The 23,805-nt window shown below is 44.0% G+C and overlaps 1 protein-coding gene across 1 annotated transcript in view; it reads right to left on the bottom strand.

Annotated features, from left to right (window-relative positions):
- Positions 1 to 23,805, bottom strand: part of ptprq (protein tyrosine phosphatase receptor type Q) — a 266,871-nt gene that overhangs the window by 209,823 nt on the left and 33,243 nt on the right. The window contains exons 9-14 of the mRNA XM_070901512.1: positions 19,902 to 20,032; positions 19,494 to 19,623; positions 12,369 to 12,522; positions 8,918 to 9,024; positions 5,627 to 5,724; positions 4,416 to 4,581 (exon numbers count right to left, since the gene is read on the bottom strand). Of these exons, the coding sequence (XP_070757613.1) occupies positions 4,416 to 4,581; positions 5,627 to 5,724; positions 8,918 to 9,024; positions 12,369 to 12,522; positions 19,494 to 19,623; positions 19,902 to 20,032 (786 nt within the window). The remainder of the gene's footprint in view (positions 1 to 4,415; positions 4,582 to 5,626; positions 5,725 to 8,917; positions 9,025 to 12,368; positions 12,523 to 19,493; positions 19,624 to 19,901; positions 20,033 to 23,805) is intronic.

Here is a 23,805-nt window from a genome sequence, read left to right as displayed (position 1 = left end):
ATGAGCGCAGGAGATCCACGAACACTATATCACCTATTCTATGAAGATTGTTGATATGTTCCACCAGCAACCTGGTTTTCAAAGTGCAGTTAGAGGAAAGTAAATTTTTCTATAAACTAATCATCTTTATGAGTGAAATAGCCAGACCTTTGCATTTAACCCCACTGTATTGGCAATTGAAAATGCCGTAGACCTCTACCAAAAAGATTGGAATGCTGAAATTGGAAAGTAGATATACTCCCCACCACTTATACCACCCACACTTATCAGGGGCAGCCACCTATATCAGGCAAATAGTGCTAACAATTTTCCAGTATTAAAGGAGTCAATTGCAAAGGCGCCGCTTAAAGTGCATTAAGCGTGTCGGTTATTTTGGGCAGTTCAATCTTCTGTACTTACTGATGTAGTAACAAACTTCTGTTTTTTCCTTAGATCACAGTAAAGAAGTCCTTTTACATTTTCTAAAATTATATTGATAGATGGATATTATTCTTTCAAACATCCCCAGTTAGTATTGGGATATGATTGATCCAAGTACTGAAGCCTGGGGCTGCTTTTGTTTAATGGTGCATGAGATCGTTGACGGTATAGGTGGAAACTCGAGGTTCATATTATGCCACATGTCGCCCAGTTTTGCCTGTAGAATAAAACCTGTGTGGGGGTTGCAACTTGCCTATATGGTGGATCTAGCAGCGAGGCTATGCTGTACTGTTTTAGTGGTTCAATCATTTAAAAGTTCCCCATGTATGACACCCAACCAACAGTTTGCACTCTAAATCAGTTGGAGGGTCTGAGGTTAATGTTTAGTTCCTACAATCCATGATGGATTTACCATCCAATACTTTGTCTGTTCTGGTGGCTGTAAAAAAATCCCACGACACTATTCAAACAAGAGCAGGGAAAGCGTCTTGGAAATCATTTATTCCTCAACCAATACCATCAAAATACAAATTAACATAATTTATCTAATGGCTGTTTCTGGGACCTTGCAATGTGCAAATTAACTGCAAAATGTGCGACTATTCCAATACATTCCTGGCTGGTCTCCCACCTTCTATCCTCTGTGTCATGTATCCTACATGGCTACTGTTGGTACTATCACAAGGTGTGCCACCAGAGGGCACAGCAGTGGGAGACTTGTAGGTTACCTGTATAGATGTGCCTGGCCTAGTATAAAAGGCAGGCCACCAGGTGTGATCCTTTAATCTGTCCTTACTATACAGTACAAATGCACACGAGGCCCATACTAGAGAGAAGGTCACTCTGTGACCAGTAACCTTTATTAGCCAGCACTGAAGTGGAGAATATGGGTGGAGCTTCCCCTTTTATACCTGAAAGTCCAGGTTAGGAGTGTCTCCCACAAGTTCACCACCTAGTGGTCAGTGTTCTCACAGTGTACAACTTAGGTCAGTTTAGAGCGAATCCCGAACAGACATCTGTTGTACTCAAATAACCCCTTGTGTGTCGTGATGGTGGTCAGCTTCTTCGACTCACTCGCCAGCTCATTGGTCATGTAAGCTGAGGTCAGGTCCAATTTTTTTTAAAGTTTGCCACCGGATAGCATCGCAAAGAGGTCCTCCACTCTCGGTAGTGGGTACTGGTCTTGGAGTGACACCCGATTGATGGTGGCCTTATAATCACCACATATCCTGACCGACCCATCCGCCTTGTGCACCGGCACAATCGGGCTCACCCAGCCACTGAATTCGACTGACGAGATGAGGCCTTCCCTCAGCAGGCGGTCCAATTCGCCTTCTATCTTTTCCCGCATCACGTACGGCACCGCTCTGGCCTTGTGGTGTACTGGCCTGGAGCCCGGGTTTATGTGAATCACTACCTTGGCCCCCATGAAAGTGCCAATGCCGGGTTGAAATAGTAAGTCAAATTTGTCCAGGACCTGTGAGCATGATATTCACTCCACAGAAGAAATTGCATTGACATCGCCCCATTTCCAGTTCATGACAGCAAGCCAACTCCTCCCCAGTAGTGCGGGACTGTTCCCCGGGACAATCCAGAGTGGCAACCTGTTCTCTGAATCTTTGTGGGTCACGACTACCGTGGCGCTGCCTAGCACCGGAATGATCTCCTTTGTATATGTCCGTAGCTGTGCGTCAATCGGCAACAATTTTGGCCTCCTGGCCTTGGACGCCCACAACTTATCGAACTGTTTGATACTCATCAGGGACTGGCTGGCCCCTGTGTCTAGCTCCATTGATACTGGGATGCCATTGAGGAGCACTTTCATCATTATCGGTGGCGTCCTGGTGTATGAACTGTATATGTGCTCCACATGAACTCGCTGAACTTTAGCTTCCAGCGAGTTCCTCCAGTGTCCATTTGGCCTCGTAGGGCTTACATCGGATCCATCCTCCTCGTACATCAACCTGGCTGCAGGCTTCCTGCACATACGCGCCAAGTGACCGCTGACGTTGCAGTTTCTGCAGGTATATTGCTGATTCCTGCAAGCTCTGGCTGTGTGTTTGCCTCCACACCTCCAACATGAGCCGTTGTTGGAAACAAAAGGTCCATTACCAGTCGATCGTCTCTGACTGTCTCTGTAACTGTCCTTAAATGCACCTTTGACAGGTGTTGATGGTCCCATTACTGGCCGCATTGTCCCTTGTGATGGCATGAATCGCCGTTCAGCTAGCCATTGTCTCTGTTGAATTCCCCCTTTGGGTTCGACTACATGCTTGGGCATGTCCGATTGCCCCTGTCTGCCTGGAGAACTGTGTGCCGCGTTAACAATGTTGACGCCCTGTCCATTTGCTGCATTTAAACCAAGATTTTTTCAAACATCACTCTGGTCTCTTCCTCCCCTGAGATAAATGTCTGGGCCATCAAAACTGCCGTTTCCAGGGTCAAGTCTTTGGTCTCAATCAGTTTCCTGAAAACCCCAGCGTGCCCGATGCCCTCAATGAAAAAGTCTCGCAGCATCTCCACTCTGCATGCATCTGGGAACTTACATAGGCTCGCCAGTCGCCGGAGGTCTGCCACGAAGTCTGGAACGCTTTGCCCTTCTCGCCGCCGGTGCGTGTAAAACCGGTGTCTCGCCATGTGCATGCTGCTCGCCGGTTTAAAGTGTTTCCCGATCAACTTACTGAGCTCTTCAAAAGTCTTGTCCGCCGGCTTCTCTGGTGCTAGAAGGTCCTTCATCAGGGAGTACATCCTGGATCCACAAACCGTCAGGAGATGAGCCCTGCGTTTGTCGGCCGAATCCTGTCCCAGCCATTCCTTGGTGATGAAACTTTGCTGTAGTCTCTCACTAAAATCGTCCCAATCATCACCGACACAGTACCTCTCATCTGTGCTGCTAGTGGCCATGCTCACGTGGTTTAAATCCCAGTTTCTCGTCGCCAATAATATGTCCTTACTATACAGTGCAAATGCACACGAGGCCCATACTAGAGAGAAGGTCACTCTGTGACCAGTAACCTTTATTAGCCAGCACTGAAGTGGAGAAGATGGGTGGAGCTTTCCCTTTTATAAGTTCACCACCTAGTGGTCAGTGTTCTCACGGTGTACAACTTAGGTCAGTTTATACATGGATTACAATGACAGTTGAACACATGACAATCCTCACACTGGAGTTAGCAAATAAAGGACTAAGGTCACTACAGTTCAAGTACAACACATTGCCTCGTGGAGTCATTGTTAGAGCATCTAAGGACACAACACTCTGTAACTTGAGGTCATCCAAAACTCGGCTGCCTGTGTCCTAACTCGTACCATGTCCCGTTCACCCATCAACCCTGTGCTCGCTGATCTACATTGGCTCCCTACATTAAGCAACGCATCGATTTTAAAATTCTCATCCAAATTTTCAAATCCCTCCAAGACCTTGCTCCTCCCTATCGCTAATCTCCTCCAGCCCTACAACCCTCTGAGCTATCTCCGCTGCTCTAATTCTGGCACCTTAAGCATCCCCGAATATAATCGCTCTACTATTGCCGGCTGTGCCTTCAGCTGCCAAGGTCCTGAGCTCTGCAATTCTCTCCCTAAACCATTCCACCTCTCATTCCTCCTTTAAGACATCTGCCCTAATATCTCATTATTTTGTCAAATTTTGTTTTATAATACTTCTTTGAAGAGCGTAAGTTAAAGGCGCTATATAAATGCAAGTTGTTGTCATATAACAATGACGTCACTTAAAAAGCAATTCATTAGTTGCAAAGTGCTTTTGGATGTCCTCAGGACATGAACTGTTCTGCATAAATCCAAGTTCTTTCTTTTACAATAGTTTACGCCTGTTGTAACTTCAGCAGGAGTGCTTCGGAAAGTCTTGAAAAACGGGGTTTCTGCAGCTCTTCCACTGAAGTTACAGCAGATAACCCCGTGGGAACTTACCTCCATATTCTTTAAAAATCACTTTGAGGATAGAGAAGTAGAAGAAGAAGAATATTCAAAATTCTTACTTGTTTTTAGCCTCTTCTCAATTACTTCACTCTCATCCATGCCTTTAACTGTTTTTATTTGAAAAATATATTCCACTCCTGGAATGAGATCTTTGATCCCGAAACTGTTGCCACGTAGAGTTGTTCTAGATGTAGTTTCATTGATTCCAGATGAATGGTACCTTAACTGTGAATACAATCAATATTGCGATTTGGGTCAACAGCACTTTGTTTTATCTGCTGTGCTGCAGTTGTCACAATGTAAAGAATTTGTATCATTTCAAAAAATGTTGCAAATAAGGTGATGTGCCGATTGAATACACTTTATACTTTTAAAAAAGTTATCAGAATATTGATTTTCCTGCTTTTGTCACTTGAGAAAAACAAAACCACCATGTATTATGTTTCATGTAAACAGCTAGATTACCTCTACACAACTGTGCAACATATTTTTGTAGCATAATGACCTGACCAAGCAGGAGGTCTGCAAAGAATGTTTATATTACAGGGCTTACAAAAAGTAAGTTTACTGTATAACAACCAGATCAAAACTAGAGACAAAAACAACCAGATCAAAACTAGAGACATTTGAATCTCAAGATTCTCTTTCATTGTAAAGTTATCCAAAGTCCCCTAATGCTGATGGTACAAAAACAAGCCCCACCCATTGTTTTAGTGATTGATTATTATAATGATATATAGCTCATTTAAGGGAGATCCAATTATAAAATAAAGTCTGATCACAGTAATAATTAAAACAAACCAAACTGAAAATGATTGGAAAATAATTTATAAACTTTGATAAATTAAATACTGTACTTGAAACACAAGCCACAATTATTCATTTTAGTGTTTAGTTCTTCAGAATCATTTGCAGAACTCCTATTCAATTATTACGCCAACATTCCAATATGACTGAAGAAACATATTGTTCATTAATTAATTTTGAATGATAAGGAATTTAATCCAGCTTGCATAAGCTCACATTGTTAGATGACCCATCTAATGATGCTTTCCTCATTAAATATTAAAATATGGCTTCATTCCACTGAAAGATCAGCATTTTCTTCCCACGGCTAAGGTGTAAACTGAGTAAAGCAACATTAAGTTTCCACATGCAATCAAAAAATGAAAACAAAGCATTCAGTAATCATCTTTCCTTATGGACAGGTGTGCTTCCAATAGAGAAATGTAGTTCTAGTTAGCAAAAATTGACACAAAGCTTCACTCACCTCAAAAAGATCAAAATCACCTCGTGGAGGCTTCCAAAATAGGTATACTGAGTACTCATCCTGTTCGACAAATTGTAAGTCTACTGGAGGTTCAGGAACTAGGAATGTCATACAATGGTTTATTCTCAGTATTTGTCGAAGTATATAAGACATATTTATTACACAATAGGTAAGGCATTTCAATGAATATTTGCCTTCAAGAAGGTCTATTAAGTATTAAAAGTAAATTTAGACAGTCGACTGTGCAGCGCCCATTTCTCGGTACTGGCAAAAAAATACACTTCCAAGGTCCTTGCCTGAAACAGGCGTATATTCTCTGCATATGCAAATAAAGGGCCAAACACCTGTTTGAAACCCACTCTGCAATATTGGTTTGCCCTGAAACAGCCAGCAGCTTTTGTATTTATGAAACGAGGTCTACATGCAGCATAACAGGCTGGCCAAAAAGGCCAGTCACTGCTACTATCCCCCCATTCCCCCACCCCCGCACAACCCAGCCTCTGCCGTCCCTAATTGTCGCCGACCACTACCCTCCCTCCCGCCCACTGCTATCCTCCATCCCATCTACTGCTACCCTCCCAACCCAGTCATTCCTTTTCCCAATCATCCCCCTTCATGGTTGCACCCTTCCCATTCCCAGTCATGCCCTTTCCTGACTTACCCAAGATAGGCTGCTGCTGGTTTCGCAGTAGCCTGATCGTTGATTCCTTTTTGCCAGCAAGCTACCTGGAGGCACCTATTAGGTGTCCACAGCTCGTTGATATACTCTAAACCAAGCCCAATATCTGATGAGCTTTGGGCCTATTCGTTCAGGTACAGGGATCAATCCATTACTCCATTTTATCCTCTTAAGTTCAGCAGTGAATTTCTATCCGAAAAGGAACACACTGACTTCACCCAGATCTATAGGACAACAATATGCAGTAAGTGTACTGGTTCGAGATTAGATTTTCATCTTGCAACTACCCAACTTTTGGGTGTAAACAGGATGGTAGCTGGATGAGTATGAAGAAAAGCACTAACTTTCTGCAGGTCTGTCAGTTCTGATTTTCAGACAAACCTCGATTTAGGCAGTCAGCGTTCCTAAAAACAGGCAGGAGCCTAATGAATTTATGTAAATAGAGGTCAAATGATGCAGTTAATCAACACAATTTTCATGTAAATTCATTGCTGCTACTTCCTCAACCACAAATCATGAGCGGTATAAATTGGGAGGCTGCCATTTCCAACACGACTGAACCAGATCGTTAGCTGGAGTAAAGGAAAGCAGGAAGCAAGTCTGACACATTTTCTCTTGATTCTTTGGGCAGCTTTAAATGTTCAGCCTTTCTCAACTTCAACTCCTTGTTGTTGGATGTGCTCCATAAATTTCTCCAATGGTGAAATATGCTGCTTCATTGGGCTCAAGTTTCGGACCCCCGCTAGAATGGCGCACATCAGAGAGGCTCGCCTAATTTGTAGAACTGAAAAAGCAGCAAATACTTACCTCGCGATTCTCTGATATCTATAGGGCCGTTTCCAGCTCGGCGTGGCGCAGCAGGAGCTGCTGGGGGCGGAGCTACAGCCCTGCACCAAAAGCAGTGCTGGCAGCTGCGCGCGTGCTCAGTGGAGGCTGCGCACATGCGCAGTAGCTCCTGGCCCTCCCAGCGCGTCCTGTCTCCGGGCGACGACCCTATCCCTGGCCGAAGGGACATCGCCCCTATCCCTGGCTGAGTGGCCTGACAGTACTTACCTCTTCCGCGGCGGCCCGCCCAGCATCTCCTGGGGGCAGACCCTGCCTGAAGTGGCGTCCTCTTCGGCGGTGGGGCCCGCCCGAAGTCCTGGTTGGCAGTTCGTCGTCTGCTGGGGGCGGACCCTGCCCAAAGTCCTGGTTGGCAGCGGGGTCCGCCCGAAGTCCTGGTCAGCGGCTGGCATATCCTGGAGGGGGGGGGGGGGCGTCCCAGCTCACTATTGGAGGTGCTGCAGTAGGTGAGTAGAAACTTTTAATTTTTTATTTTTTTTATTTATTTTTGATTGATTTATTGGTTGTTTTATTGATTTATTATTTATTATTGATGATGGCTCTTTATTTGTAAAAGTGAAGTGTTTAATGCTTGTAAACTTCCCTCCTCCCACCCCCGCCCCCCCCCCCCCAACTCTCTTCATTACGCCTAATTTATAAAGTGTAGGCAAGGTTTTTCTGAGCGTACAAAAATCTACTCTTACTCCAATCTAAGTTAGCTTGGAGTAAGTTTTCGCTGCCTAAACTTGCAAAACAGGCGTAAGTGGCTGGTAATGCCCCCTTTTGAAAAAAAAACTGTTCTAAAACGAAACTATTCTAACTCACTAGAATTGGAGCAAACTAAATGCCGAGAATTGCAATTTCTATGATACTCCATTCTAAACTAGTTGCTCTAAAAAAAATAGGATCAACTCGAGCCGAAACTTGAGCCCATAGACTCCCCCATTTTTCCAGCCATCCTCTTTCAGGCATTGCTGGATGCCTATGATCAGTTTCTGTCTCGCTGGATTTCCCGTCCTTCCAAATGGCAAGTGCTGGTAGCTTGTCTATTCAATGCTAATTAGTTCTGAGCACCAATACTGTTCAGCCCCCCTGCCCATCTCATCAGGCAGGTGGAGTAGTCCCGACCCGAGCTCCACATCAAAATCATTTCTGTAGTATTTAGAATGATGCAGAGACAGGTAGTTCTGAGTTTTACTTCTGACTGCACATCAATCTGACTGGGGAAAATGGAGCATTGGCTTAATTATAATCTTAGTCAATGGCCTTGGCTCGCTGGAAAATTAAAGACATTAAAATTGCAGTTTAAAAAGTTCAGATGGTTCACTTAGGAATTCTTGAACTTCTATCGCCCAGATTTAAATCTGGCTAGACTTTACGATGTGTCAATAGAGCTAATGAATCTTTAGAAACAATCTTGCATATTAGCAGTGGAGAGCTTGTCTCCCAATAATAATTAGTTTACGTCCATCTGTCTTAATTAGGTAGTTCCTGTCACTCAGAGGACAAATTGCTAGATGGAAGACTATTCATAAAGAAAGTACCCATCTTGGGAGCAGGAAAAATGGACATTGCTTTACTAGATCAAACCACAGCCCCAAAAATGAACGGAGGGAGACTTTTGGTGGCAAGTAGCCAGCATTAATAAAAAAAAGTGACAAAGTTTGTTTCACATTTAATTAAGTCACAGGCGTAAAAATATGTCTGTGCACAATAGCTCAGTGTACATTTTCCGACATATGTAGGCAGACTGTTTACTAAGTATTTGTAGTTTTGTAACTTAAACTCACATGTTGTAACGCTGATTGTAGTGGGATGGCTTGTCCTTCTTGCACTTGTTGTCTCAATAGTTACAAAGTAGATGGTACCTGGTATCAGCTTGTCATAATTATATATTCTGTGCAATATGCAAACATACAAAATAAAATTGTTACATCTTTTCAGCCATATCCTTACAGGGAGGCTTTTACTTTGTTGTAACTCAGTATTTTACTGCAATTTACTGCAAGTATTGTGCTTAAATTTTCAACACAATGCTTTAACAATTTTTTTTAAACAGGTCAACATTCTCATCCGAATTCAAAATGAAATGGATGCACTTTATGAAAATTCATGAGATATGATCTGTATCTAACAAATGAGCTGACATGAAAGCTCATTAACAATGAAGTCGTAAATCAGTTATGGTTAACACCACAATAGGGATAAAATCAATTCTCATAGGTTTTCATAATGTCTGTTTATAACATACACAAACAAAAAATCCGATAAAGAATTAGGTAAAGGTTATTGGATAAATACATTTTAAAAGATTGATTTGGTATGGTACTATATTCCTTTGTGGTTTTGTTCCGTGAAGCTGTTGGCAGTTTAAGTGCAAATTATTATACTTGCACTTATGTAGCGTTTTTCGCATCCTCAGAGCAATCCAATCCACTTCACAGTCAATTAATTATTTTTGAAGTGTAGTCACTGTTGTGTATAATGAGAGCCATACAGGCAAATTTTCTGATGACACCAAGTTAGGTGGCACAGTAAATAGTGGAGACGGAAGCAGAAAGTTGCAAATTTGATAGATTGACATTGATAAATACAGTGAGTGGACAAAATTGGCAGATGGAGTTCAATGTGAGGAATTCTCTTTGGACTTAAGAAAATAGATCAGAATATCTTCTAAATGGCGAGAAGCTAGGAACTATGGAGGAAGAAAGATTTAGGGGTCCAAGTACAGAGATCACTAAAAGCTAGTAGACAGGTTTAAAAAATAATTGAAAAGGCTAATAGAATATTGGCCTTTATCTCAAGGAGGCTGGAATACAAAGGTGTGGAAGTTATATTACAGTTATATAAAGCAGTTAGACCTCATTTAGAATACTGTGTTCTGTTCTGGGCATAGCAAGGAAGGATATATTAGCCTTGGACAGGATGCAGTGCAGATTCACTAGAATGATACTGGAGTTAAATTATTAGGAAAACTTGTATAGAATGGCTTGTATTCCCTTGAGTATAGAAGATTAAGGAGTGATCTAATTGAAGTGTTTAAGATGATTAAAATAGTTGACAGGGTAGATAGAGAGAACTGACATCCTCCAGTGGCAGAGTCCAGAACAAAGGGACATAACCTTAAAATTAGAGCCAGGCCGTTCAGGGGTGATGTCAGGGTAGTGGAAATCTGGAACTCTCTCCCACAAAAAGTGTTGAGGCTAGGTCAATTGAAAATTTCAAAAACTGAGATTGATAGATTTTTGTTAGGTAAGGGTATTAAGGGTTACGGAACCAAGGCTAGGAGATGGAGTTAAGATACAGATCCGCCATGATCTAATTAAATGGCAGCTCAGGCTTGAAAGGCTGAATGTTCCTATTTTTATTATAGACCGGTCAGCCTGACCTCAGTAGTGGGTAAAATGATGGAATCAATTATTAAGGATGTCATAGCAGCGCATTTAGAAAATGGTGACATGATAGGTCCAAGTCAGCATGGATTTGTGAAAGGGAGATCATGCTTGACAAATCTTCTGGAATTTTTTGAGGATGTTTCCAATAAAGTGGACAAAGGAGTACCAGTTGATGTGGTATATTTGGACTTTCAGAAGGCTTTCGACAAGGTCCCACACAGGAGATTAATGTGCAAAGTTAAAGCACATGGGATTGGGGGTAGTGTGCTGACGTGGATTGAGAACTGGTTGTCAGACAGGAAGCAAAGAGTAGGAGTAAATGGGTACTTTTCGGAATGGCAGGCAGTGACTAGTGGGGTACCGCAGGGTTCTGTGCTGGGGCCCCAGCTGTTTACATTGTACATTAATGATTTAGACGAGGGGATTAAATGTAGTATCTCCAAATTTGCGGATGACATTAAGTTGGGTGGCAGTGTGAGCTGCGAGGAGGATGCTATGAGGCTACAGAGTGACTTGGATAGGTTAGGTGAGTGGGCAAATGCGTGGCAGATGAAGTATAATGTGGATAAATGTGAGGTTATCCACTTTGGTGGTAAAAATAGAGAGACAGACTATTATCTGAATGGTGACAGATTAGGAAAAGGGAAGGTGCAACGAGACCTGGGTGTCATGGTACATCAGTCATTGAAGGTTGGCATGCAGGTACAGCAGGCGGTTAAGAAAGCAAATGGCATGTTGGCCTTCATAGCGAGGGGATTTGAGTACAGGGGGAGGGAGGTGTTGCTACAGTTGTACAGGGCCTTGGTGAGGCCACACCTGGAATATTGTGTACAGTTTTGGTCTCCTAACTTGAGGAAGGACATTCTTGCTATTGAGGGAGTGCAGCGAAGGTTCACCAGACTGATTCCCGGGATGGCGGGACTGACATATCAAGAAAGACTGGATCAACTGGGCTTGTATTCACTGGAGTTCAGAAGAGTGAGAGGGGACCTCATAGAAACGTTTAAAATTCTGACGGGTTTGGACAGGTTGGATGCAGGAAGAATGTTCCCAATGTTGGGGAAGTCCAGAACCAGGGGTCACAGTCTAAGGATAAGGGGTAAGCCATTTAGGACCGAGATAAGGAGAAACTTCTTCACCCAGAGAGTGGTGAACCTGTGGAATTCTCTACCACAGAAAGTAGTTGAGGCCAATTCACTAAATATATTCAAAAGGGAGTTAGATGAAGTCCTTACTACTCGGGGGATCAAGGGGTATGGCGTGAAAGCAGGAAGTGGGTACTGAAGTTTCATGTTCAGCCATGAACTCATTGAATGGCGGTGCAGGCTAGAAGGGCTGAATGGCCTGCTCCTGCACCTATTTTCTATGTTTCTATGTTTCTAGGCAAATGCAGCAGCCAATTTGTGCACAGCAAGATCTCACAAACAGCAAATGTTAAATGACAATTCCATCTGTTTTGGTGGTGTTGGTTAAAGGATGAATATTGGCCATCACTCCAGCAGAACTTCCTGTTCTTCTTCAATAGTATTATGGGATCTTTAACTTCCACCTGAGCAGACAGGCCCACAGCTTTAACGCCTCATCAGAAAGACAACACTCTGATAATGCACTCCGTCAGTAATGCACGGGGTATATATGCATTCATTTTCAACAGAAAAATAATTTCAGTAATTTACATTGTGATGTAACATCATAATTTCCATAAAATACAAAAAACTGAAATGGCTTTGTATATTGTACATCATGTTATTCACAATTTAATTACTGCCAACTGAAAATATAACCATATCATTTACATTATAAATCTTAGGGAATTATAATTTTCAAAATGCTATTAACAGCTTACCGTGAATGAGTAAAAGGAATTTTAACAACCTGATGGATTATCTTGCCAGATAGTGTGAGATTATATCCATCAAATACATGAGCAGATCGTGGCCAGCTGACAGTTACTGAATCTGAAGTCTTGTTATAATTCAAATACTCCACTGGGCTTGGCACTAAAATAGCAAAGATGAACAATACATTATTGGTTAATCCTTAATTCATTAAAAATGGATTTAAATTTTCTATTCATTGCCAAAATTATTATGCGTTTGTCACGGGTGATAATTCCTCTTTTTTTTAAAGGTAGGGCAGCGGCTCTCAGGCCACTCAGAAACAAATAGACAGAATCCTGATTTAACACGGAGTACAGATATAGCGGCCTAGTTCCAAACAAGGAAAGCAAATTGTTCTGCATAGGTTGTGAATACAAGTTTAAATAATGGGGTGTGCTAGATAAGCTGAATAGCACTTGCTCATTCCTATCTTTGTATATTCTTGTTATATGGGGTGCCTGAATTGTATTCCGATTCAGATGTGCTGTGAGTGCAGCTATTTTATTAAAGTCAGAGGAAAATAATCAGGTGCAGTGCAAAATGGGTTGCCGATTGGCTATGAGCCTGTTTCAAATTACTGGCGTGGACCAATTTCAGCCCCATTTAATAAGTAAGCCATTGTTAATATGAAAAGAGTGGCCATATAAAAAAAAAAATCATTTTAAAAGGTATGTATGAAAAAATAGGGGGAGAAATTCAGTTGGATAGTGACCCTCGTGAGGTGTGCTACAGCAGTGTTGCGTATGCAATAACTCAATAGGCTTAGTACCGTGAACTCAATCAGGTGCGACCTGACTCTACTTTATTAGCTCTCAAAGTGAGGATTAAACACAGAAACATAGAAATAGGTGCAGGAGTAGGCCATTCGGCCCTTTGAGCCTGCACCACCATTCATATGATCATGGCTGATCATGCATTTCAGTACCCCAATTCCTGCTTTCTCTCCATACCCCTTGATCCCTTTAGCCATGAGGGCCACATCTAACTCCATTTGAATATAACCTGTTCAATCCCGTCGGAATTTTATGTTTTCCATATGCTTTCTTTGTATATGTTTTCTTTATGTGTGTGTCTGTGGCCCAATGACCTCCGACGGTCGCTCCCCCTGGTGGCAGGTAAACCCAGGCATACATATATTACAAGGGGCGATAAAGGGTTTGCAGCTGTGAGTGGCGGCATTAGCGGCACTCAGCAAATTCATTATGCTGGTACCGGCGGCGCTGAGGTGCATTGCCAGGGAGCGTAGCGCTGGTGTGCAACACCTCCGGTATCAATATGGATGCAAATTTTGTTTGCACTGCACCCGAAGCGACACCGCCAGAGAAAGCTGCCATGCAGAGCTGTCCCGGGAGCTAAGGGAAGGAATGAAACATAGAAACATAGAAAATAGGTGCAGGAGTAGGCCAGTCGCCCCTTCAAGCCTGCACCACCATTCAATAAGATCATGGCTGATCATTCCCTCAGTATCCCTTTCCTGCTTTCTCTCCATATCCCTTGATCCCTTTAGCCGTAAGAGCCATATCTAACTCCCTCTTGAATATATCCAATGAACTGGAATCAACAACTCTCTGCTGCAGGGAATTCCATAGGTTAACAACTCTCTGAGTGAAGAAGTTTCTCCTCATCTCAGTCCTAAATGTCCTACCCCTTATCCTAAGACTGTGCCCCTGGTTCTGGACTTCCCTAACAGCGGGAACATTCTATCCGCATCTAATCTGTCCAGTCCTGTCAGAATCTTATATGTTTCTATGAGATCCCCTCTCATCCTTCTAAACTCCAATGTATAAAGGCCCAGTTGATCCAGTCTCTCCTCATATGTCAGTCTTGCCATCCCGGGAATCAGTCTGGTGAACCTTCGTTGCACTCCCTCAATAGCAAGAACGTCCTTCCTCAGATTAGGAGACCAAAACTGAACACAATATTCCAGGTGAGGCCTCACCAAGGCCCTGCAGTAAGACCTGCTCCTATACTCAAATCCCCTAGCTATGAAGGCCAAGATACCATTTGTCTTCTTCACCGCCTGCTGTACCTGTATGCCAACTTTCAATGAATGATGAACCATGACACCCAGGTCTCGTTGCACCTCCCCTATTCCAATTCCTCCGCCAATCGGATAATATTCTGTCTTCGCGTTTTTGCCCCCAAAGTGGATAACCTCACATTTATCCACATTATACTGCATCTGCCATGCATTTGCCCACTCACCTAACCTGTCCAAGTCACCCTGCAGCCTCCTAGCATCCCCCTCACAGCTCATACTGCTACCCAGTTCAGTGTCATCTGCAAATTTGGAGATATTACACTCAATTCCTTCATCCAAATCACTGATGTATATTGTAAAGAGCTGGGGTCCCAGCACTGAGCCCTGCGGCACACCACTAGTCACTGCCTGCCATTCTGAAAAGGACCCGTTTATCCCGACTCTCTGCTTCCTGTCTGCCAACCAGTCTCTATCCATGTCAGTATATTACCCTCAATACTATCTGCTTTGATTTTGCACACCAATCTCTTGTGTGGGACCTTGTCAAAAGCCTTTTGAAAGTATTTGTTCAATTTGTCTGCCATTTCTTTGTGCTCCATTATAAATTCACCTGAATCCGACTGCAAGGGATGTACATTTGTCTTCACTAATCTTTTTCTCTTCACATATCTATAGAAGCTTTTGCAGTCAGTTTTTATGTTCCCGGCACGCTTCTTCTTGTACTCTATTTTTCCCCTCTTAATTAAACCCTTTGTCCTCCTCTGCTGAATTCTAAATTTCTTTCAGTCCTCAGGTTTGTTGCTTTTTCTGGCCAATTTATATGCCTCTTCCTTGGATTTAACACTGTCCTTAATTTCCGTTGTTAGCCACGGTTGAGCCAACTTCCCCATTTTATTTTTACTCCAGACAGGGATGTACAATTGCTGAAGTTCATCCATGTGATCTTTAAATGTTTGCCATTGCCTATCCACCGTCAACCCTTTAAGTATCATTTGCCAATCTATTCGAGTCAATTCACGCCTCAAACCATCGAAGTTACCTTTCCTTAAGTTCAGGACCCTAGTTTCTGAATTAACTGTGTCACTCTCCATCTTAATAAAGAATTCTACCATGTTATGGTCACTCTTCCCCAAGGGGCCTCACACAACAAGATTGCTAGTTAGTCCTTTCTCATTACACATCACCCAGTCTAGGATGGTCAGCTCCCTAGTTGGTTCCTCGACAAATTGGTCTAGAAAACCATTCCTAATACTCTCCAGGAAATCCTCCTCCACCACATTGCTACCAGTTTGGTTAGCCCAATCAATATGTAGATTAAAGTCACCCATGATAACTGCTGTACCTTTATTGCATGCATCCCTAATTTATTGTTTGATGCTGTCCCCAACCTTACTACTACTGTTTGGTGGTCTGTACACAACTCCCACTACCGTTTTCTGCCCCTTGGTATTCCGTAGCTCCACCCATACCGAATCCACATCATCCAAGCTAATGTCCTTTCTTAATATTGCATTAATTTCCTCTTTAACCAGCAATGCCACTCCGCCTGCTTTTCCTTTCTGTCTATCCTTCCTAAATGTTGAATACCCCTGGATGTTGAGTTCCCAGCCTTGGTCACCCTGGAGCTATGTCTCCCTGATGCCAATTACATCATATCCGTTAACTGCTATCTGCGTAGTTAATTCGTTCACCTTATTCCGAATACTCCTCGCATTGAGGCACAGAGCCTTCAGGCTTGTCTTTCTAACACACTTTGCCCCTTTAGGATTTTGCTGTAATGTGGCCCTTTTTGCTTTTTGCCTTAGGTTTCTCTGCCCTCCACTTTTTCTTTTCTTCTTTCTATCTTTTGCTTCTACTTCCTTCTGTCTCCCTGCATAGGTTCCCATCTCCCTGCCATATTAGTTTAACTCCTCCCCAACAGCACTAGCAAACACTTCCCCTACGACAATGGTTCCAGTCCTGCCCAGGTGCAGACCGTGCATCTTGTACTGGTCCCACCTCCCCCAGACCCGGTTCCAATGTCCCAGGAATTTGAATCCCTCCTCAAGCCACCTATTCATCTGAGCTATTCTGCAATTCCTACTCTGACTAGCACGTGGCATTGGTAGCAATCCTGAGATTACTACTTTTGAGGTCCTACTTTTTAATTTAGCTCCTAGCTCCCTAAATTCGACTTGTAGGACCTCATCCCATTTTTTACCTATATCATTGGTACCTATATGTACCATGACAACTGGCTGTTCACTCTCCCTTTTCAGAATGCCCTGCACCCGCTCCGAGACATCCTTGACCCTTGCACCAGGGAGGCAACATACCATCCTGGAGTCTCGGTTGCTGCCGCAGAAACGTCTATCTATTCCCCTTACAATTGAATCCCCTATCACTATAGCACTCCCACTCATTTTCCTGCCCTCCTGTGCAGCAGAGCCACCCACGGTGCCATGAACTTGGCTGCTGCTGTCCTCCCCTGATGAGTCATCCCTCTCAACAGTACCCAAAGCGGAGTATCTGTTTTGCAGGGGGATGACCGCAGGGGACCCCTGCACTACCTTCCTTGCACTGCTCTTCCTGTTGGTCATCCATTCCCTATCTGGCTGTGTACCCTCACCTGCGGTAAGACCAACTCACTAAACGTGTTATTCACGTCATTCTCAGCATCGTGGATGCTCCAGAGTTCAGTCACCCGCAGCTCCAGCGCCACAATGCGGTCCGTCAGGAGCTGCAAGCGAATGCACTTCCCGCACACGTAGTCATCAGGGACACCAGAGGCGTCCCTGACTTTCCACATAGTACAGGAGGAGCATAACACGTGTCCGAGCTGTCCTGACATGACGTAACCCTTAGATACACTTGAATTGGCAACAACAATGCTAAATGTTACTTACTGATATAGAAAAGAAAAAGAAAAGCTACTTACCAATCACCAGCCAATCACTTACCTCCTTGGCTGTGACGTCACCTTTCGATTTCTTTCTCCTTTTTTACCTTCTCACCCTGCTGCAGCTGCACCAACTGGCCTTTATAGGCCTCTCCTATGCCCTAGGCCTTTATAGGCCTCTCGACGCTCCCCGGACTGCCCGAACTCCTCCGACTGCTGCCTCGCCGACGCGCTGGGCCTTTATAGGCCTCTCGACGCTCCCCAGACTGCCCGAATTCTTCCGACTGCCACCTCACCGACGCGCTGGGCCTTTATAGGCCTGTCAACGCTCCCCAGACTGCCCGAATTCTTCCGACTGCCACCTCACAACGCGCTGGGCCTTTATAGGCCTCTCGACGCACCCTGCACTGCCCGAACTCCTCCGACTGCCACCTCTCCAACGCGCTGGGCCTTTATAGACCTCTCGACGCTCCCCAGACTGACCGAACTCCTCCGACTGCCGCCTCACCGACGCGCTGGGCCTTTATAGGTCTCTCGGCGCTCACCGGACTGCCCGAACTCCTCCGAATGACTGGATGAGTTAAGTGTGATTGATATTTTTTTTTGCGATTTAACTTTACTTGGGGTGAATAATGTATAGGGAATGTTTTTTGTTCCAATTCTTTTTTTTGTTGCAGGGAGGCCATTCTTAGGGCGCTACGAAGCCAGCTCTTTAGCACGGGATATTCAGTTGCTCACCCGGCCTAGCGCCCTCAGAGAAGTATGGAACGCTTCCCTTCGAGCTCCACTCCATTGTCAGGGCGCAACAACTGAATTTTGTGGCTCCTGTCGCTAACCATTTTCTGATGCTAACTGCACCTTAAGAACCCTCCAACCCATATTTCTAGCCCTTATTACTTCATCCTCTTTATACGATTACCCTACACATTCATTGTGGATGATTTGTGAGCTATATTTTGGTGTCGTAACTGCCTCCAAGACTTGGATTGGAGTCCGATTGACACCAACAGTTGAGTTGGAGTTACCAGTTGCCCACACCCCTCCCACCACCGCGCACCCCCCCCCCCTCCCCCATCACCCCAACTAATTCCCAGTCAGTTTTCTGACTTGAACTTAACTTCTAAGTTTCAGCTGAAGTCAGAGCAGGTGGAGAAATTTCATAAAAGTGTAATATGATCGTACTACCTGCACCAGTGCTCTATAATCTTAGCAAGCCTTTAACATCATCCTCCCCAGCCAGACTATGCACAGCATTGGTATCTTGCTCAACCCGGAGATGTGCTTTAAACCCCAAATTCTATTCTTCACCAATATCCCTCCTTCACACTTCAGTCCCTCTGCCACTGAAAACTTTATCCATGCTTTTGTTATCTCCATAATATTTCAATGAGCCTCTTTCTGGGACCCCATCCTGCACCCGCTCTAAACTCCAACTCATTTAATATTCAACTGCTTGTATCCTATACCACACGACATCTCATGTGTCCATCACCTCCATCCCTACTGATTTGTACTAACTCCCTGTTCCCCAATGTTTACATTTAAACTCCCCATCCTTAGCAGGAAAAGGGATACTGAGGTGAATGATCACCCATGATCTTATTGAATGGTGGTGCAGGCTCGAAGGGCCGAATGGCCTACTCCTGCACCTATTTTCTATGTTTCTATGTTTCACAACCTTGCCTCACTTTATCTCTGCAATTTCCTCCAGCCTTATAACCCTGCACGCCCTTTGGTCCTCAGACTCTGACCTTTTGTGCAATGACACCACCAAGCCCCACCTGTTTTGCCTCACCATTGATGTTGGACCTTTTAGCTACCTTCATCCCACTCTTTCAGAGTCCCTCCCTAAACCTCTTCACCTATCCACTTCTCTTTAATCCTTCTTAAAATCCAATTACATGATCAAGCTATCAGTCACCCCTCCTAATCCCTCCCTCAATGTTTCAGTGTCCATTTCCCTCTCTATTTCCATTTGTGAAGTACCTTTGGATGCTAAAAGTTGTTACTCTTTTTGTTAATAATGCAGGATTTTATCTGCCTCATTTCCCTTAACACTGTTAAGCTTGGAAAGAAAACTATAGACATCAGTTCCGAAAAAAAAGGTCCGTTAGCATTTATCCGAGGGTTCCTCACCAGTTAACACATTTTAACTACTCCATTGAAGTTGACTCAGAGGAGACAATATAAGTCAATTTATTTAAAATAAAGTTTAACAAAATACAACCTTACTTGTACGTATTAATTGTTTCACTGGTATGCTATCTCGATAGCCTTCCTTTTCTGTTCGAAGTGAAATATTATAGAGTTTTCCGGGGGTCAGATTTGTAAATACTACATACTCTTGTTCAACCTTTTGAACCTGAAATTAATAAATTATATATTTGTAATTAAATATATATATTACATTATCAAACATATTTCAGAAAAGGGCTAAATATAGCCAGAAATTCTTATAATAAAATCATGTTTGTCAAAACAAAATTTCACTATCAGGAGCTTAACTGCACCAAGTGTTGTTTCATAACATTTTCAAACTGTAGCTGACAATTTGCAGAGTTAAATATTAAACACATGTTATATTACATGCTGGTATTACAAAGTGTATGTTTAAATGCACAAAGAACAATGTGAGGTTACCATAAGCTGCTTGTCACAGTTTGCACAAAGCACTTCATACTGGTAGAAATGGCCTTCTGCTTTATCCCACAGTAATTCCAGCGATGTTTCTGTGACTTTTCCTTCACGTAAATTAGTGGCTGGTACCAAACCTAGAATAAAAATACAAAGATAATCAATTACACCAAAGGAACTAAAAAGGAGAGCATAAATGTGAAGTTTTCATACTGTAATGCAATCATGATGAGGTAGAAAATTAAGATAATTCTTTACTGCAGATGATCCCTATTTCAGTTTGTAAATAAGAACATGTTTAGCCATTATAGGTGCGATATAAATGCAAGTTTTTGTTGTTGTAGACAAGGTAAGAAAAATCTTCCTCATCCATATTGACCAGGAGCTCTGATTGTTTATGCAATATAGTCACATTTTATTTACAAAGTGTAAGAATCTTATAAAAATTAAATGATGGGAAATTCTGGAACGCCTGCGGAAAGTTCTCAGTACGGATGGTCAGCAAGTGAGGCGCCCTCACACTAATATGCATTCGGAAAATCTGCCCTATTATGTAATTAACTACTGCTCTATAAATTCAATAGGAAATGTGATGAGTACTGTGGTTGTGCAAGGCTCAGCAACAGAGATGAAGAGCTGTACCCCTGGGGATTTCCTTTCATCACATCCAAACTCCTCAGAAGATAGAGGGTGCAAGTGAAACATTCAAATGAAGCAAAAGTGTTTTATAATATTGGGTTGAAAATGTTGGCAAATATATACTACAGGTGTAGGTACTTTGAAATCTAGTATATAAACTGTACATTATTTTTACTCATTCATGCAAGTCAGAATTTTAGACTTTCTGTGTAATGAACTATGATAATAAATTTGAGTCTGTGGTTCAGTGTAGTACTTACACCAAATAGTAGGAAAGAGAAAGAAAATTGTGCAGACTAGACTTTGAATTGTTTAACCTGTATGTACTATGGTAGAAAAGAAAATGGCACTTTACAAATGATCACTCTGTCGGTGCTTTTCTCCTGATCTGATCCAGCAGTTGATGTTGTTCCATATAGGAAAGTGACTCATTAGAATTTGGTAAATGTCTTTGTTCTTGTCTTTTGCTTTCCAATGCAACATATTTGTCCTTCTTTATGCTTAATATTATCTGCCTTGCAGTAGGTACACTGGTGCAATACTTTGGACTTGTCATGTTTGTAACTACAATGTAACACCACTGTATTACTGTATACACTCAACTCAGATGCACACCTTGACCACAGGGGGTGAACTTGTGGGAGACACTCCTTACCTGATCACTCAGGTATATAAAGGGAGGTCCCACACAGGGTCATCACTTCTGGAGTGCTGTAATAAAGAGTTAAGGTCACTGAGTGACCTTGTCCGTGGAATGTGCCTCGGGTGGTTTCATGCTGTAGAACAAGGACATTACATTGGCAATGAGAAACGGGAATTCACGACCCACGAGAATGGCCACGGGTAGCACAGATGAACGGTACTGTGTTGGGGAAGACTGGGACAATTTTGTTGAGAGGCTTCAGCAGAGCTTTGTCATGAAAGACTGGCTGGGGGATGCAGCGGCCGAGAAGCGTCGGGCTCATCTTTTGACCAACTGCGGGCCAAAGACTTATGCGCTCATGAAGGAGTTACTGGCACCCAAAAAGCCGTTGGACAAAACCTTTGAAGAGCTTAGCAAGTTGATTGGGGAGCACCTCAAGCCGGTGAGCAGCATACACATGGCTCGCCACAGATTCTACACCCACCGACGTCATGAAGGACAGAGCATACCGGACTTTGTAGCGGACCTCAGGCACTTGGCCAGCCTCTGTAAGTTCACAGACGCCTGCAGGGGGGAGATGCTAAGGGACTTCTTTATAGAGGGTATCGGTCATGCGGGAATTTTTCGCAAGTTAATTGAAACCAAGGACTTGACCTTGGAAGTGGCGGCGTTGTTGGCTCAGACTTTCACGGCGGGGGAGGAAGAGACAAAAATGATTTACGCGCGCAATTCTGCCTCCAACGCGGCGATGGATCAGGGAGTCAACATCCTCAATGCCACTCAGAGCCCCGCGGGCAGGCAGGGGCAATCCAACATTCATCAGACAGCAATAGACCCCAGAGTAGGACCTCAACAGAGACAATGGCAGGCTGAACGGACGTTCACGCCATCACAGTGGACAATGCGGTCCGGGATGGGGCCATTGACACCCACTAATAGGGTGCTTAAGAGCAGTCAGAGGGACAATCAGCGCGGAATTCCTGGCCACAGCCCTTTTGTCCCCAACAATGGAAACTTTAACTCGTGCTGGAGGTGTGGGGGAACACACTCAGTCAGATCTTGCAGATTCTAACAGTTTGTCTGCAGAAACTGCAACCTCAGTGGCCATTTAGCTCGTCTGTGCAGAAAGCCTGCAACCAGACTAATATATGAGGCAGATGGACCAGAAGAGGGTTCTGTGAGGCAGGATGACTTTTGGGGCAAATCGATGGACGCCGAGGTTCAGCGGGTCCATGCGGCGAATATTCACAGTTCATACACCAAAACACCACCAATGATGATAAGGGTTTTATTGAACGGTATCTCAGTACGCATGGAGCTGGACACGGGAGCCAGCCAGTCACTCAAGGGCATTCAACAATTCGAGAAGCTATGGCCACTCAAAGCCAGTAGACCCAAATTAGAACGGATCGAGACTCAATTAAGGACTTACACCAAAGAAATCATTCCGGTGCTCGGCAGTGCAATGTTGGCTGTCAAGCACGATGGCTTAGTGAACCGGCTGCCGCTCTGGATTGTCCCGGGCAATGGTCCCGCACTGTTGGGGAGGAGCTGGTTAGCCGAGATGAACTGGAAATGGGGGGGATGTTCACGCAATGTCCTCGGTGGAACGAAGTTCGTACTCACAAGTCCGACAACAATTCAAGTCACTTTTCCAACCGGGCGTCGGGACTTTCAAAGGCACTAAAGTAGTGATACACAGGCCAGGACGCCAGGCCAGTACACCATAAAGCCAGAGCGGTGCCGTATGTGATGCGGGAGAAAATAGAGAGCAAATTGGACTGGCTATTGCGAAAGGGCATCAACTTGCCTGTTGAATTCAGCGACTGAGCGAGCCCCATCGTTCCCGTTCTAAAAGTGGATGGCTCTGTCAGGATTTGTGGCGACGACAAGGCCACCATCAATCGGGTGTCCCTACAAGATCAATAACCATTCCCGAGAGCGGAGGACCTCTTCGCCACGCTGGCAGGCGGCAAGCTGTTCACCAAGTTGGACCTCACTTCAGCCTATATGACCCAGGAACTGGCCGACGAATCTAAACTACTGACCACCATCACCACGCATAAGGGACTGTTTGCATATAACAGGTGCCCGTTTGGCATTCGATCAGCGGCCGCGATTTTTCAACGCAACATGGAAAGCCTGCTTAAATCCATCCCTGGAATGATCGTATTCCAGGACGACATCCTCATCACGGGTCGAGACACCGAGATCTCCACAATCTGGAGGAGGTGCTACGCCGACAGGACCGGGTAGGCCTGCAACTCAAGAAGTCTAAATTCATGTTCTTAGCTCCTGAGGTTGAGTTTTTGGGCAGGAGGGTCGCTGCAGATGGGATTCGGCCCACCGAATCCAAGACAAAGGCAATTCGACGAGCACCCAGGCCCTGCAACACATCGGAGCTGCATTCATTCCTGGGACTGTTGAACTATTTCGGGAACTTTCTGCCAAACTTGAGCATGTTGTTGGAGCCACTACACGTGCTCCTGCATAAAGGTTGCGATTGGTTTTGGGGGGACTGCCAGCAACGGGCTTTTGATTGGGCGCGAAACCTACTGTGTTCAAACAAGCTGTTGACCCTGTACGACCCTTGCAAAAGTTTAGTTCTGACATGTGATGCATCGTCCT

Source organism: Pristiophorus japonicus, chromosome 15 (genome assembly GCF_044704955.1).
Source record: "Pristiophorus japonicus isolate sPriJap1 chromosome 15, sPriJap1.hap1, whole genome shotgun sequence".
In the NCBI taxonomy this organism is placed as follows: Eukaryota; Metazoa; Chordata; class Chondrichthyes; family Pristiophoridae; genus Pristiophorus; species Pristiophorus japonicus.
This window is presented reverse-complemented; position numbering and strand designations above follow the sequence as displayed.